This window comes from Gobio gobio, assembly GCF_949357685.1.
Source record: "Gobio gobio genome assembly, chromosome: 13".
Taxonomy (NCBI): domain Eukaryota; kingdom Metazoa; phylum Chordata; class Actinopteri; order Cypriniformes; family Gobionidae; genus Gobio; species Gobio gobio.
Genome location: NC_137106.1, coordinates 18,276,885 through 18,295,173, shown reverse-complemented (window position 1 = coordinate 18,295,173; position 18,289 = coordinate 18,276,885). Strand labels below are relative to the sequence as shown.

General features: G+C 37.3%; 1 protein-coding gene across 1 annotated transcript in view; it reads right to left on the bottom strand.

The window, feature by feature from the left end:
- Positions 1-18,289, bottom strand: part of adam12b (ADAM metallopeptidase domain 12b) — a 79,215-nt gene that overhangs the window by 9,242 nt on the left and 51,684 nt on the right. The window contains exons 6-11 of the mRNA XM_079833993.1: positions 17,416-17,614; positions 16,370-16,447; positions 11,027-11,135; positions 6,050-6,188; positions 3,409-3,517; positions 2,340-2,600 (exon numbers count right to left, since the gene is read on the bottom strand). Of these exons, the coding sequence (XP_079690119.1) occupies positions 2,340-2,600; positions 3,409-3,517; positions 6,050-6,188; positions 11,027-11,135; positions 16,370-16,447; positions 17,416-17,614 (895 nt within the window). The remainder of the gene's footprint in view (positions 1-2,339; positions 2,601-3,408; positions 3,518-6,049; positions 6,189-11,026; positions 11,136-16,369; positions 16,448-17,415; positions 17,615-18,289) is intronic.

Here is an 18,289-nt window from a genome sequence, read left to right as displayed (position 1 = left end):
AAGTAAAGCATATACTTTAAAAGTGTGATTTAATTCAGTGTTCAATTGTTCAAGTAAAAAGTACTGAAAAGTAAACTTCAACTAAGTAGAAATTACTTAAACTTTAACTGACCAAGTTAAAGTTAGTTATTTTCTTTGTTAATTTTACTTAACTTAGTTAAGTAGAGTTTACTTAATTCCATATGTGAAATTTACATAAATCTGAGTGCAAAAAATTGCGAAAGAAAAATGAAGTACATTTTACAAAAAAAAATGTTCCGTGTTGTATGCTTTCAAATGCTTGAATGTGGATATGTCCTCTTTTTTATTTTCTAGTTTTTCTAAATGTCTAAGTAAAAACTCAAAGTTAAAATGACACAAATTTGCCCCGCTGCTGTAGCAGTTTCAAATGATGTAAAACTAGTATATTATGTTTTCACTTGTTTGCACACTTGTAAATATCAGTAGTAGTTATCAGTGTATGACAAATGTAATAAAATAAAATGACCATGATGTTTTTTTTTTAAATGTATGCATAATCTGCCTTATTGACTAGTGCTGACTTCTTGAAAATTCATAATAATTCATAATGATGTCAGACGGAGATGTAACGTATTAAAGGGTTAGTTCACCCATAAAGGAAAATTATGTCATTAATTACTTACTCATATCGTTCGACACCCGTAAGACCTCCGTTCATCTTCGGAACACAAATGAAGATATTTTAGCTGAAATCCGATGGCTCAGAAAGGCCTCCATTGGCACAATGCACTTTACACTCTCAAGACCTATAAAATACTAAAGACGTCATTACAATCCATCTCACTACAGTGCAGGTTCTACAATTTCAAAATATTGAAATTTTGACCGATTTCAAAATAATGCATCATGAAGCTTCGAAGCGTTATGAATCAGTGAGTCGATTCAGCGGTTTAGATCGCCAAAGTCACGTATTTCAGCAGTTTGACACGCGATCCGAATCATGATTCGACTCGCTGATTCATAACGCATAATCGAAGCTTCATGATGCATTATTTTGAAATCGGTCATCACTATATAAGTCGTTATTTAGGTTTTTTTTGCGCATAAAAACTATTCTCGCTGCTTTATAAAGTTATTGTAGAACCTGCACTGTAGTGAGATGGATTGTAATGACGTCTTTAGTACCTTTTATAGTTCTTGAGAGTGTAAAGTGCATTGTGCCAATGGAGGCCTTTTCGAGCCATCGGATTTCAGCTAAAATATCTTAATTTCTGTTCCGAAGATGAACCGAGGTCTTACGGGTGTCGAACGACATGAGGGTAAGTAATTAATGACAGAATTTGCATTTTTGGGTGAACTAACCCTTTAAGCTTTATCTGTGAGTCTATTACATTATATCCCCTCCCCACACACGTATTTAGAGCAGCGGAAAGGAGTATAAGAAATCGCTAATATAAAAAATCAAGTGCTTAGTACTTTTACTGGAGTAATATTTTATTAGGGCATCTGTACTTTTACTCAAGTCCTTTATGATATAATATAAATATTGATATACAGTACTGGTCAAAAGTTTGGAAACATTACTATTGTTCATCAAGCATGAATTTATTTGATCAAAAACACAGAAAAAACTGTAATATTGTGAAATATTATTACAATTTAAAATAATGGTTTTCTATCTTTAAAATATAATTTATTTCTGTGATGCAAATCTGAATTTTCATCAGCCATTACACCAGTCTTCTGTGTCTCATGATCCTTCAGAAATCATTCTAATATGCTGATTTATTATCCATGTTGGAAACAGGTGTGCTGCTTAATATTTTTTATAACCTATGATACTTTTTTCGTCAAAAAAAATGCAGAAGAATGAGCAGAAAAGACATCTTTCACAAACATTAAAAATAGTAGTGTTTCCAAACTTTTGACCGGTACTGTATATACAAAAGTTTTTGTCTATTTTAATCTATTTATACAAAACAGTATAGAGTTTTAATATTGCCCTTAATATTTTGAAACCACAGTAGCATTCACACTCATACCTGGTAGCAGGGCCAAAACCCCCATAGAGACATAATCTGAAAACCATGCCCCCCTCCATTGACTTTGTATTGCGTGAAGCTGCCGCCTTGTCATTTCTGACTTATAACAAAGAACAGAACTATGTCTAAAAGCTGATATGTGACAAAGTGTACAGAAAACAAGCTAAACAAAACCCAGAACCAAAAACCCAGAAGTTTTTATAAGCTGTTGACCCAAAATACGAGCTTTTAATGACACAAAAGTGGATACAGGCAATAAGACGTGAAGCATCAGCAGGAAGAATGGGTACATTTTGGGATCCTGACACTCAGGATGCTTATGTGTGCAGCACTTACCTGGTTGTTTGTGTAGGGAAGCTGGCGTGGGAGTGTGTGGAAGCCTGCCGCTCTGCCCGGCGAGTGTGTATGTGAGACCAGAGTCATATGAGGCGGGACGGAGGGCAGAGGCTGCAGACCTGAGCCCATGCTGACACCCAGTGTAACGGGCATGGGGTGACTGATGTGGATGGGCTGGCAGCGAGTGGGACATTCAGGCAGCCGACGCAAACTGTGGAAGTTATGTGGAGGGAGGAGAGGCTCCGAACAGGGATGGGATATCTGAGGAAAGACAGTCTGCTCTTGAAAAATAATTCAATACTAGCTCTACTGCTTGCTACTGCTAACCTTTAAGACCTTTCGAGGAATCAATCTATACCCATTTCTGGATACATTACTTTACAAGCCAATACCGTTCCAGGTGCTTTCACAAAGGTATTCAGACATTACTGCTATTTGGTATGGCACACTGCACACAGACTAAAAATACCCGGATGAAGCAATCACTCAATGCTTTACCATTCAAACACAATTCAATGGGGGATGTCCAATCACATAGAGAATTGATCTCTTGATCATACAAAGGCTTCCAGCTACAACAATTTCAATCAATATATTGTTATGCTACTCAAGTGCATTACACTGCAATGAAACTGAAATGCTTCTAACTGAACATTTGAGGTTTTAAATGAAGATCTGGACTTCATTAATATTCTTTGAGGGTCAATACTGGAGAATAAATCAATTATGCACCTAAGTCTCATGCTGTGTATACAGAAAGTCAGGAATTAATTGGCTTGTACAGGCATAGTATTTCTGCAAGTGAACTGACCTCGCTGGGGTACTGAACTATGGAATTTGAGATTTAATACAAAATCTTGTTATTGCTTGTTAATGGGGGTGTAAATAATCATTATTAATGGAACTGCGATAACTAACATACAGTACATACATATATACATTTTTTTTGCAGTTTTTTCTTTACTACCAAAAAAATAGGAAGAATTTTGGATAAAAAATATTAAAAATAAATATATAACATATAAATATTTTGGACATTTTTATGATGGGTATAGGGCACCACACTTACCTTGTCACACCGGGAGTGTAAAGGTAAAGAGGGCTGCTTGTGCTGAGGCGAGACCCTGAAGACTGACTGTGTCTGTGGGGGGCTGGGTGCTCGCTTTCGCCCAACTGATCTGTAGAATTATGAAAGAGTTTTAATTTACCTCACAATTATTAGGGGTGGTGAAAGTGACTACTACAGTAGGAATGTCCATTTTTTATCTGTGGCATAATATTGATTACCACAAAAAATGTGACTTGCTCCTTACTTTTAAAAATAAAAAAAATCATGTTTATAGTAAAGCACTTACAATGTAAGTAGACATGTAAATATTAAAATACACACCGTTTTAAAATGATAGCATGATGGAGATAGAATATCACATACTGACCTACACTACTGTTCAAATGTTTGGGGTCAGTGAAATTATTATATTTTTTAAAGATGTTAATACTTTTATTTAGATTCATTAAATTGATCAAAAGTGATAGTAAAGACTTTGTATTGTTACAAAAAGTTTTCTATTTCAAATAATATCCTGAAGCAAAATGACATTGTGTATATCGGTAAGAAAGCTGTTGCCATAGTGTTCCATTTTTACCATACTGATGTTTAAAGAGTACACAAATTATGATACAATTTTGAGTGATAAACCAATAACCGTTTTGTTAATAACCCTATGTCAATCTCACTTTTCTTAAGCAGGGATACAAAAATGCGGAAGTATAATCTGTTGTTTTCATGAAAGCTCTGGAGCTGTCGAAAGTGTGCTGGAAGATGCAAAATGCTTTAGCTGCAAATAAATGTGAATTTCTAGGCCTAGGTAACACCGAGAATGACTAAACAGTGGACATTGTTTATTTACATACACCGATCAGGCATAACATAATGATCACCTTCCTAATATTGTGCTGGTCCCCCTTTTGCTGCCAAAACAGCCCTGACCCGTCGAGGTATGGACTTCACTAGACCCTTGAAGGTGTGCTGTGGTATCTGGCACCAATATGTTAGCAGCAGATCCTTTAAGTCCTGTAAGTTGCGAGGTGGGACCTCTATGGATCAGACTTGTTTGTTCAGCACGTCCCACAGATGCTCAATTGGATTGAGATCTGGGGAATTTGGAGGCAAAGTCAACACCTCAAACTTGTGCTCCTCAAAACATTCCTGAACCATTTTTGCTTTGTGGCAGGGCGCATTATCCTGCTGAAAGAGGCCACAGCCACCAGGGAATACCGTTTACATGGCCCAAGGTGTCCCAGCAGAACATTGCCCAAAGCATCACACTGCCTCCGCCGGCTTGCCTTCTTCCCATAGTGCATCCTGGTGCCATGTGTTCCCCAGGTAAGTGGACAAGGCCATCCACATGATGTAAAAGAAAATGTGATTCAGAACAGGCCACCTTCTTCCATTGCTCCGTGGTCCAGTTCAGATGCTCACTTGCCCACTGTTGGTGCTTTCTGCGATGGACAGGGGTCAGCATGGATACCCAGACTGGCCTGCCATACGCAACAAACTGCGATGCACTGTGAATTCTGTCTATTCGTCTGTTTGATTGGACCACACAGGCCAGCCTTCGCTCCCCATGTGCATCAATGAGCCTTGGCCGCCCTTGACCCTGTCGCCGGTTCACCACTGTTCCTTCCTTGCACCACTTGACAGATACTGACCACTGCAGACCGGGAGCACCCCACAAGAGCTGCAGTTTTGGAGAAGCTCTAACCCAGTCGTCTAGCCATCACAATTTGTACCTTGTCAAACTCGCTCAAATCCATAATGTCATAATGTTATGCCTGATCAGTGTATATTACCAACATTGTAACAATACAAAGTGGGTTGAAAATCAGCAGTGTTGAGTTTTTCAACATTGATGATAATAATAAATGTTTCTTTTGCATCAAATCAGCATATTATAATGATTTCTGAAGGATCATGTGACACTGGAGACTGGAGTAATAATGCTGAAGATTCTGCTTAATAAATTACATTTGAAAATATATGAAAATAGACAACTGTTAAATTGTAATAGTATTTCCCAAAAGCCTATATGTAAAAAATAAATAAATGTAGCCTTGGTGAGCATAAGAGACTTCTTTCAAAAATGTTAACAAATCTTACCCAAACCCTTGAACGGTAATGTAAATCAATCAATTACTGACCTAACCCTATTTAAACATCCATCAAAAAGCCACAAACCCCTTTAACTGTCACACAATACACTCAATGAGACAAGCTAGGAATAATATTAGTAACACAGAAGTTCATTCACAAAGAAAACTATTCCCACCTCAAAAAGGGCGATTAAGATTTTAGACAACTGTAAGGCTTAAATTATAAACAGGGTTTTACTGAATAATTCAAGAGTTTTAACCAAAGTACAAGCTTCAAATTTAGACTTTAAAACCCTCTGGAAAGCTGGCCCAGTTTACCTCCATTGTAAGTGTGTTACTGTGACCATGAATTTTTTTAAGGAACGTCAAAATGATTTTCTGTTCACAATTATATTGTGCCCCAAATATGAACATATACTCGATATGAACTTGTACTGAACTTGAAACTTAATTCCTTTAAGCTTCCATACAAGGTTTTTCTGGGTGTCCCTAGATGGATACCAGCAGGAATCCAGGATCAAACACATTTTGGAAGACATTGCTGGAGGAAACGGCACCTTAGCTTTTGAATGGCGCTCTTCTTATTGATGCAGAGCATCTGGACCAGCGCTTTCCTCTTCAGGCACACAATCAGTCCCGCCGACAGCAAGCAAAGGAGGGTGACCAGCACGCCCACGGCCACAGCGCTGCTGTCAGCTGTTGTCACATAGGACAGCACGCACATTAATACACACACTCGCACATCTGTTGTACAGCACGGCACAGAATGGCACAGAGAGGGAAAACACAAGAAGTCAGAGTCAGATTAGAGTGAAAAAGGAATCGATCAACATCCCTCTGTGCCTCCACCTGCACTGCTTTTTACAAGCTGTCTCAAAGTTCTCGAGTGCCTGCTGAGTGACATGTAAGCACAGTGCTTCAGGTTTCCACCAGTAAATCAATGATGTGTTTTGTCAATGCTGTTATGCTTTTCCACTGGAAAATCATTTAATGGGTTTTGTAAGTACATTGTACTTTCAGGCTGCACTGTTCTACCTGCGGTGTGGCTGTCACAGAGGGGATGAAAGTGGTTAGAGCTAGTGCACTTCCTGAAGCAGTATATTTGGAAAATCGTAATGCACGAGGCTCAAATGGTCGAAACATACTCCATGCATGTTCGGAAGCATAAAGCTTCAAGCTATGCAAAAGCAAGGATGGAAATTCTCGTAATTTTGTTTAATTTCTTTGTGTCAATTTAAAATACATATACCAGATAATACATCTGGTTTAATGGCACTGGCACATGTAACTAAGGGTGGTCATTTTCGTTGTTTAATTTCTTTGTATACAGTCGTGCTCAAAAGTTTACACACCCCTTGCAAAATCTGTGAAAATGGGAATCATTATAACAAAATAATAGCAAATGCATGTTATTTTTCATTTAGTACTGTCCTGAACAAGATATTTTACATAAAAGATGTTTACATATAGTCCACACATTTTTTTTAATTTTTATAAAAATGACCCCTGTTCAAAAGTACCCTTGATTCTTAATACTGTGTGTCGTCCCTGAGCAGTTAAACTGCCCAACATTCTTCAGAAAAATCCTTCAGTGTCCCAAAAATGATGATGTTTTCCAGCATCTTTTGCATATTTGAAGCATATCTATCTGGAGCATCAGTGAATGTTGAAAACGTTTTTTTAATAGCTGTGTTTGAGTCCCTCAATTGTCCTCAGTGTGAAAAGATGAATCTCAAAATCATACCGTCACTGCTGGAGAGGGTTCAAATATGCAAAAGATGCTGGAAAACTGAAGAATTTGAAGGACCTGAAGGATTCTTCTGTAGAACAATGGGCAGTTTAACTGCTCCGGACAAACAAGGGACTCATGAACAACCATCACAAAAAAAACAACAAAAAAAAGGTAACGGCACACAGTATTAAAGGGTTAGTTCACCCAAAAATGAAAATTATCCGGTAACACTTTACAATAAGGTTCATTAGTTAACATTAGTTAACTACATTAGTTAACATGAACTTATAATGAACTGCACTTATAAAGCAGTTATTAATCTTTGTTAATGTAAATTTCAACTTTTGGTAACACTTTACTTGAAGGGGTGTGCATAAGACTGACATGACACATGTCATGAATATGAAGGAGTTTGTATGCATATTTATCACAACTGTAATTAAGTGTCATTTGCTCAATTATGTCATTTTCAATGCAAAGTTGACATTATTTGAGATGTCTTTGTTATGACAACCTGACATAAACCAATACATCATAACCTGTCAGTGTCTTTGTCATGACAACTTGACAGTACCAAGACAACATAGCCTGTCAAAAAAATGACATAGCAGATCAATTATCAAATTTAAGAAACTACTTAGCTTTATAGGGTTAACATTAAACTGTCATGTGGTTGGTTTTGATGTTGACTGAGGCCATTATAATGTCATTAATTTTTTTCAGTGGTACAAGTTGAATTTGTAATTAAAATGTCATGAAGTGTTAATACTCTGTCAAATTATTTTATAACAGCGTCATGAATATTTTTCAGTTCATAGTGTTTTTAAAAAAAGGTTTCCTCCACCAGCTCCAACACAAGGTCAGATAATAGACAATTTCAAATGTCTTAAAAATATGCATAGGTGTTCGAGAAATAAAATCAATCATCCAATAATAATGATAATTAAAATGGACAAAATTATATTTTATTGCATTTGGAGACTGATTCACCCAAAATTAAATGAAAAAAGTACAATGGTGGTTTAAGCCATGCAGCGTTTGGTCCATTTCACTGCAAAAACAGTTAATTACAGCATCCCACACATTTATATTTTCTTGAAATGCTTTTTTACATAATGGATAAGTCTAGCTAAGACACCATCATAATGGCGTACACCTAACCAGTGGTACGATTTCCTCTATGACGCCAAAGTTTAAGTCAAGAAAAATATTTATGACACTGTAATAAAATAATTTGACAGAGTATTAACACTTAATTACATTTTAATGACGAATTCAACTTGTACCACTGTAGTTTAGGTCAAGAAAAATATTCATGACACTGTTATAAAATAATTTGACAGAGTATTGACACTTAATGACATTTCAATGACAAATTCAACTTATACCACTGAAAAAAAGTGGTCATAAAAAAAAAATCATGACATTATAATGGCCTTATGACAGCCAACGTCAAAACCAACCACATGACAGTTTAATGTAATGTTAACCCATAAAGCTAAGTCGTTTCTTAAGTTTGATAATTAATCTGCTAAGTCATGTTTATGACAGATTTATGACAGGTTATGTTGTCTTGGTAATGTCAAGTTGTCATGACAAAGACACTGACAGGTTATGATGTATTGGTTTATGTCAAGTTGTCATAACTAAGGCACCTCAAATAATGTCATCTTTGCATTAAAAATGACATAATAAAGCGAATGACGCTTAATGACAGTTGTCATAAACATACATACAAACTCCTTCATATTCATGACATGTGTCACATCATGATTATGAAGGTGTCATGTCAGTCTTATGCACACCCCTTCAAGTAAAGTGTTACCCGACTTTTACTAATGCGTTATTCAAATCTTGTTAACATTAGTTAATGCACTGTGAACTAACATGAACAAACCATGAACAGCTGTATTTTTATTAACTAACATTAACAAAGATTAACTAATGCTGAACAGAGGTGTTGTTCATGGTTAGTTCATGTTAACTAATACATAATGTTAACTAATACAACCTTATTGTAAAGTGTTACCAATTATCCCATAATTTACTCACCCTCAAGCCATCCTAGGTGTATATGACATTTTTCTTTCAGACGAATACAATTAGAGTTATATAAAAAAATGTCCTGGCTCTTCCAAGCTTTATAATAGCAGTGAATGGCAGCCCAAAATTTGAAGCCCAAAAAAGTGCATCCTCCATTATAAAAATAATCCCCATGGCTCCGTGGGTTAAGCATATTTAAAACTTTATAAAGTAAAATATCACGTTTCCGCCAGACTGCCTTCCGTATTCAACTTAAGAAGAAAGTACAGCGCCTCTGGCAGCTCAAAACGATTACACTACATCTGACATTACACGTCGTGCCAGTTGCGCTTTTTCCGTAAGTTGAATATGGAAGGCGGTCTGGCGGAAGCTAGATATTTTACTCTATAATGTGTTAAATATGGATATTTTTCTTACACAACTGCATCGCTTCACTTCATAAGGCCTTTATTAACCCCCTGGAGCCATATTGATTACTTTTATAATGGATGGATGCATTTTTTTGCGCTTCAAATTTTGGGCAGCCATTCACTGCTATTTATAAAGCTTGGATTAGCCAGGACATTTTTAATATAACTCTGATTGTATTCGTCTGAAAGAAGAATGTCATATACATCTAGGATGGCTTGAGGGTGAGTAAATTATAGGATAATTTGCCTTTTTGGGTGAACTATCCCTTTAAGAATCAAGTACATAAACTTTTGAACGGGGTCATTTTTATAAATTCAGCTATTTTTTTTGTCTTGTGGAATATATGTAAACATATTTTATGTAAAATATTATTTATGTAAAGTGTAATGTCCTTATTCAGGACATTACTATATAAAAATAACATGCATTTTGTATGATCCCTCTTCTTTTGTTAAAATTATTCACATTTTTTACAATGTAAGGGGTGTGTAAACTTTTGAGCAAGACTGTATAGTGGTTTATGAAATAAATGAATTAATAAATAAAACAATTAAAGAGTTTAAAGTGCCCCTATTATGCAATAGGCCTATTAAAGGTTCTTAATTTTGTTTTGGAGTTCTCGTACATTAGGTTTACATCCGACGTCAAAAAAACACTTATTTTCACATAATATATATTGCAGCATGCAGCATGGGTTTTCTTACAGAGTGTCTGAACGGTTTGAAAAAGGATTCAATCTCTCTACCCTTCCTTACTAAGAGCCTACTCTGCTCTGATTGGTCAGATGGCCCAGTCTGTTGAGATTCTAAAGCGGTCTAAAGCTTACAGCGCATATCGGAAACAATACGGCCATTGCCATTTCTCAATTTCAGCTCCGGAAGCTTCCTCAGCATACTCAGCGAAATGAACAGTAATGATGGCGTAAGTTTTACTGTATCAATTCCGACGCGAGTCCTCATCCTTTGGAAGTGCATGCAATGTGGACTTGCTTTCGTAGCGCAGAAAACGACATGTCGACAACACAAAACAAACTTTTCCAGGCCTTAGCTACAACTGCAGTCTTTGAGGGCGGGTCACCAGATGTTGTTTTACATTCACAAACAGCTATATTACACACTGGATGAAATGTAATATTAAAAAAAACAAAAACATAATGGGGGCACTTCAAAAAATTGTATCTGTGTTTGCATACTTGCGTAGAAGAGTATGTTTCTGGCCTAAGATTGGAAAGGAGAACATAATCACTGCAGGAAGTATTAATTAAGCATGTTAACTAAGGCATGCAGTGTTAGCAAAGTGCATATTGCTCTAGCAGGTAAGCCAAAAGGGCAGCTGTCCTTCAATTTACCGGCTTGTCTCATTGGTCCACTGTCAACGCTTCCACCAAACCCCACCCTATCACAGAAAGGAGGTGCCCAGTGAGCTTCACAATGGCAGTTCTTCTTGTTGTTGCATTCCTGTAAACATGAAGCAACAGGCATCAATGCCACACGCAGCTTAAACCATCTGATTAAATTCCTTGCTGGACATTATCAACAACATCCTGCTGTTTAATGTTTAAAGAATTCTGTGGGATAATAGTGCAAATCTCCTCATGAGCATTCAGTTCATGGATGCTCTGTTCAAAGCTGCATTCAAAGGCAACAGTGTTCCATTTGCAAAAACCTGCATACATTTTTTCCATCAGGGCATGTGTCAAGGGTCGCTGCGGAAGTTGATTGATGTCACTTGAAGTTTAAATCAAAGTCTGAATATTATATGTCTGCCTTCGAAAATGAAAAATGCAGCAATGTCTTTCCCATCATAAAACGTGAACTTTTCAGTCTCTCAAACTCTTAACCCTCTGATCAAACTTTCTTAGATGCTATAATTGTTTCAACATGCATTAAAAAAAAACAAAAAACAGACAAACTCCTAAGTTTCAGGGTTCAATGATTTTAAAGTGTGATTCTTGATTTCCTGGACTTGAGACCTCTCAATAAAAGAAAAAAAAGCCATATTGGTCTAGTATTATCTAGATCTTAGGTCAGGGGTTCTAGTTTTGGTCTGGGGCTTAAAGGAGTTTCAGAATTTAAGTTTCCTGATCATGTACTCACCACCACGTCATCCAAGATGTTCATGTCTTTCTTTCTTTGGTCGAAAAGAAATTAAGGTTTTTGAGGAAAAACATTCCAGGATTTTTCTTAGTATGGTGGACTTCAATGGGGTACAATGGTTTGAAGGTCCAAATTGCAGTTTCAATGTAGCTTCAAAGGGCTCTACATGATCCCAGCCGAGGAATAGGGGTCTTATCTAGCGAAAAGATCTGTATTTAAAAATTTTTTACAAGCTGTAAAAAATGCTTGACTACCACTCTCTGTGATGGGCCATGCATTATGCAGTCAAGTTGGAAAGGTCACGCATGACGTAGGCAGAGAAGTACCGACCTAGTTTACAAAGCGAGACTAAAGGTCCTTTCACACTGGACACGATTTTGACGCACAATTAATTTGTGCAATGGTTTTATTTTTTGATCAGCTGTTTGTGTAATGAGTGCTTCCACACCGAACGCGAATGTGCTGCGTCGAAAAAAAGTTTTTTAACTCTCGCAGCGACAGAAAAGGCTTCAACCAATCACACACAAGGGAACAAAGGTCACGAAATGGCCAGTTGATGTCACTAGCTATTCAACCAACATTAACAGGTATCGCATTTCTCACGAGATTACAGCTGTAGTTGTAGTTATAGCTGCAGCTGTCTTTGCCCACTGTAGGCTACAGACAACGATAACATAACCTTTTGAGTTAAAACTCGTAGATTTTTCTAAACCTTGTGTTCGTGACAATGGAAAGTGAATGCGTTTCCGTCAGTACGTCTGTGGCACTTAAATGTTTACATTGAGACTCAACTGGAAACATAGCAGCTCTGGATCGATTGGGTCCTGAAGTGTGTGGTTTGTCTCGTCAGATGCGGTGATACTGTCTCTCGAGGAGGAGTAAAGATAGTTTTTTACAACTTATGATTTTGTCCTCATTGTTGTCACTACTAGAGCAAGCTCCTGATAACGCAGCGCGAAAAGTTCAGATTTACATCAGAACTTTGAAATGTACATTTGAACATCTGGTTTCAGATTTACATCTGAACCGTTCGCGCGAATCGTGTCAAACGCTCAATTCACGCCGCAGAATGTCTATTTGCGTCTTTGCATTGACTTAACATGTAAATCACTCGCACGAAACACCTTTTTGAGCTACGTCATGCGTGACCTTTCCAACATGACTACGTAATGCCTAGTGCATCTTAGATATAGTGCTAGTCAAGCATTTGTGGTTAAAAAGTATGTACATTTTTATTAAATAAAAAAAAAAGATGTTTCGCTAGATAAGAAACGTATTCCTCGTCTGGGATCGTGTAGCGCCCTATGAAGCGGCATTGAAACAATTTCAATTTGGACCTTCAACCCATTGTACCCCATTGGAGTCCACTATATTGAGAAAAATCCTGGAATGTTTTCCTCAAAAACCTTAATTTCTTTTTGCCTGAAGAAAGAAAGACATAAACATCTTGGATGACATGGGGGCAGAGTAAATTATCAGGAGATTTTCTTTCTGAAGTGAACTACTCCTTTAATGGGGTATTGTATTTTTGTATTGGTCTTGGTCTTAACTGGTCTTCTTTTGTTCTAGGTCTGGGTCTTTAAGGTGCTGGTCCGACTTAAAAACGTCGGACAGTCCAGGATCCCAGGATGCTGACAGGGCTCCCAACATCTTTATTAAAAATGATCAATTTGTCTTGCAGCACAGATCCAGTAAGGAAATAGACCTTGGATGATAACAATGGATGTAATTGCTTATATACACACACACACACACACAAAGAGAAATTCCAATTTAGGAAGTGTGTAACAAGAAAAAATAAATAAAACATTACACGGTTGCACACGTGCCCTCCAGAGCTGGCAGTGGGTGCAAATGCAAAAGACAATGTGGGGGTGTTCTTGGCCACAACATTTAGCGATTACATTTCAGCACTCCTCTGGCAAAAAGCAAATGTGCATGAGCCAAAAGATGATGAATGACACTTTAAAAAGTACACAAATGAATTAAATATGACTCCTATAACCTTATTGGAGCGACAGAGACTGATTACGAAGTACTTCAACAGCTGAGACAAGCCTCAAGTCACCAAGCATGCTGGGAATGCTATAATATTTTGGCCGCTGAGGTGATTCAGGAAAATAATAGTTTACACAAAAATGAAATTTCTGTCTTCATTTACTTGCTCTTATGTTGTTCCAAACCTGTATGACTTTCTTTGTTGAAATACAAAAGGTGAAGTTTTGAAGAATATTAGAATATTCAAGCTGCTCTATTTCACACAATTGAAGTGAATGTTGTCCAGTGGCTGTCAAGCTTCAAAAACGAAAAAAAAAAAAAAAAAAACATCACAAAAGTGATCCATACTAGTTGTACCTGTATTACAAGACTTCTAAAGCCATATGATAGCTTTGTGTGAAGAACAGTTATTTACAGAAAGAATATGGTCACCATTCACTTTCAACTTTAGAAAAGGACAGCTTGAACATTCTCCTACATTCAACTCCTTTTGTGTTTCATGGATAAAAGAAAGGTATACAGATTTAGAAAAAAATGATGACAAATGTTATATTTTGTGTGAACTAGTGTATTGGAGACCAGTCTCAAGACCATTTTTTGACCATTTGTCTCGGTCTCGACTGCATTTGTGCTCGGTCCTGTCTCAGACTAAGAGGATTTAATTTCAAGACCGGTCAAGACCACAACTGCGGGGATATTACTAAATTGCCGGTGCGTTGTCTGATTTCTTTGTTATGTGATTGGACTTTGTTTCAAATGCAGTCAATAACTTATTTCTAATTTTGTTTCTTTTGTTACTGTTGTGCCAGGTCAGAAAATCAATGATTGTGTCACCAAAATTAATATAAATGTCAACAACCTTTAAGATATGTTTGCAAAAAAACTACTTGAATGAGATCTTGATTTTTATATTATAACATATATACACCGATCAGGCATAACATTATGACCTAATATTGTGTTGGTCCCCCTTTTGCTGTCTAAACAGCCCTGACCAGCACATCCCACATTATGCTGGATTGGATTGAGATCTGGGGTATTTGGAGGCCAAGTCAATACCTCAAACTCGTTGTTGTGCTCCTCAAACCATTCCCGAACCATTTTTGCTTTGTGGCAGGGCGCATTATCCTTCTGAAAGCGGCCACAGCCACCAGGGAATACCGTTTCCATGAAAATATGTACATGGTCTGCAACAATGCTTAGGTAGATGGTACGTGTCAAAGTAACATCCACATGGATGGCAGGACCTAAGGTATCCCAGCAGAACATTGCCCAAAGCATCACACTACCTCCGCCGGCTTGCCTTCTTCCCATAGTGCATCCTGGTGCCATGTGTTCCCCTGGTAAGTGACGCACCCGGCCATCCACATGAAAATGAAAGAAAATATGATTCATCAGACCAGGCCACCTTCTTCCATTGCTCCGTGGTCCAGTTCTGATGCTCACATGCTCACTGTTGGTGCTTTCAGCAGTGGACAGGGGTCAGCATGGGCACCCTGACTGGTCTGCGACTCTGCAGCCCCATATGCAACAAACTGCGATGCACTGTGTATTCTGACACCTTCCTATCAGAACCAGCATTAACTTCTTGAGCAATTTGAGCTACAGTAGCTTGTCTGTTTGATTGGACCATACAGGCCAGCCTTCGCTCCCCATGTGCATCAATGAGCCTTGGCTGCCCATGACCCTGTCGCCGGTTCACCACTGTTCCTTCCTTGGACCACTTTTGACAGATACTGACCTCTGCAGACCGGGAACACCCCACAAGAGCTGCAGTTTTGGAGATGCTCTGACCCAGTCATCTAGCCATCACAATTTGGCCCTTGTCAAACTCGTTCAAATCCTTATGCTTGCCCATTTTTCCTGCTTCTAACACATCAACTTTGAGGACAAAATGTTCACTTGCTGCCTAATATATCCCACCCACTAACAGGTGCCGTGATGAAGAGATAATCAGTATTATTTACTTCACAATGTTATGCCCTGATCTGTGTATTTAAGCAATATCACAAGAGCAGAAGAGCGGTTTTCACAAATATGAACACGACTGTAAATGTAATATTGATTTTATACAAACGTTTAATAAACAAAATGTTATTTTTAAAACATTAATCTAAACATTATTTATGCAGTTGTAACTGTACAAATTCAGATGCAACTTCTGTGCCATCTCTGCATTGCAAAGATGATTTTGTTGTTAGTGATTTCATTTGAAGAACCTATGAAAAACCAAAACTGACACAAGGTTACACTATGATCTAATTTAGTACAGAATGCACGTCCTATCTGTGCTTTTAACTGCTATTTCAATCGTAGCAGTAATCTAGTTCAAGTGAAGCTAATAGTTAGCTAAGTGCTATTATGGGCACATGCTGTCCCCTGGCCCTTGGCAAACCACTATACTGTAATGAAACAGACAATTCTGTGGAGGGCGGGGATTTCAGTAACGCTTAATAATTTGCGATGATTTACTATCAGCATTCCTGACTCAAATCTGAGCCTAATGCTTGATAACTAATGTCAGAAAAAAAAAAAGAAAAAATTCCTGCAGAAGAAAAGAAAGAAAAATTCAACTGACAGAGCGGAAGCAACCTTACCCCTCTTCCATTACACTTCCCAGAGCACTTGTGCACTCCAAACACACTGACATTCTGACACTGCCTGTTCAAACAGATCTGTTATGATGAGAGAGAGAGAGAGAGAGAGAGAGAGAGAGAGGAGAGAGAGAGAGAGAGATGAGAGAGAGAGAGAGAGAGAGAGAGAGAGAGAGAGAGAGAGAGAGAGAGAGAGAGAGAGAGAGAGAGAGAGAGAGAGAGAGAGAGAGAGAGAGAGAGAGAGAGAGAGAGAGAGAGAGAGAGAGAGAGAGAGAGAGAGAGAGAGAGAGAGAGAGAGAGAAACTGCAGGTTATGAAAAAAACCAAGTCACTGAATAAGTATCCACTAAAATAAAACATTTATGTTACTGCCCTTGACTAGTGGTCGACCGATTTGGGTTTCTAAGTGCTAGGGTGGACAATATTGATAAATTATAGAAATATTTTAACAGAAAATGTGTCATTTACTCCAAATTAAACCAAATAAAAATATGCAAGTATGGGTTTTATTTCTCACTGTTACAAACTAGGACTATCAAAAGAATAAAATAATCACAATTCAATTATCTAAAAACTAAAAAACAAATTAGAGTAGAATAATTTCCAAATTACATAAATGTGTTTAAAAATTATCATAAAACATTTAATTATTGAAATTACTTTTTTACAATTGATTTTCCATTATATGATTTGATTGATATGATTTGGATATGATTTTGATTGATTGATTGATATGATATATGATTGATATGATAGATATATGATATAATTTATATGATATGAAATTATATGATTGATTTTATATATGATACACAGTATATCATTTTATATGATATAAGATATGATATCATATATCATGTTGATATTGGAACTGATATTTTGGGGAGGTTAATCAGCTAAATAGACACCGAATGGTCAATGGCAAAAAAAGGTCATCATTACATTCATCAGCCTGGCTGAAATATATATTGGTCTACCACTTTTATCATCATTTCTTGACCACACAAATAATTTCTAGCAGATACACTGTGTAATGATTTCTTCTTGTACCATTCCTGCAGCACACTTAGTGCCTGCCAATACCAGTCCCGGATCAGGCATATCGTCACCCAGGTACACGTGTGTTCCACGGCACAGTATACGCCCGCCCTCCTGCAGAGGTATGTTTGTCTCTATGGAGACTGCATTGGTTCCGATCACTGGCCTGTTGGCACCTCCTTGGCACTGAATTTTTCCACACCTAGCATCCCTGTTTCATAATCACACACACACATGGACAAAACACAGTGAGACATACAACAACAGTGCTAATGTTGTTACGCAGAATAAATGGGATAAGGTGATAAAAAAGAATGAAAAACAGAGGATATTGTGTTGTCCTGAGGTACTCTCGCCTTTTACACCCTCTCACTCATGTGTGAGGAACAGAGGGTGTAATTAATAGTGACAAGAGATTACACGCAAAACCATAGGGCTGCCTCTGATGCTGAATAATAATGACACGGCTGCAAAGAAATTAATAAAATTACATTCATTACAACATGTTTGATGGGCCATCCTATAATAATTAGACAGCAAGTGACATGAATGAATCAGGACAACCTTAACCAATACTGTTCATCATTTCACACTCATCATTCTTTATATTAATATTCTTTTGTTTCAAGAATGTGTGTCATGGAAAGAACCTCTATTCTGTAATTTCTGTGTCAATCACTGGTCCTCGATTTTAATTTCGAGTGCTTATAATTAAAGCTACGCATTTGTAGGCCTACTGCCAAAGTGCCACATTACAAGTAAAATTGCAAGTGAAAATTTAGCAAGGAAGTAGTTTAACAAACTGAACAAAACAATATGGCATTAAACAAAAAAAAGAAAACAAGCAAGATTAAACAAAGTGAAGCAAAAGGAAACAAAAACAAAT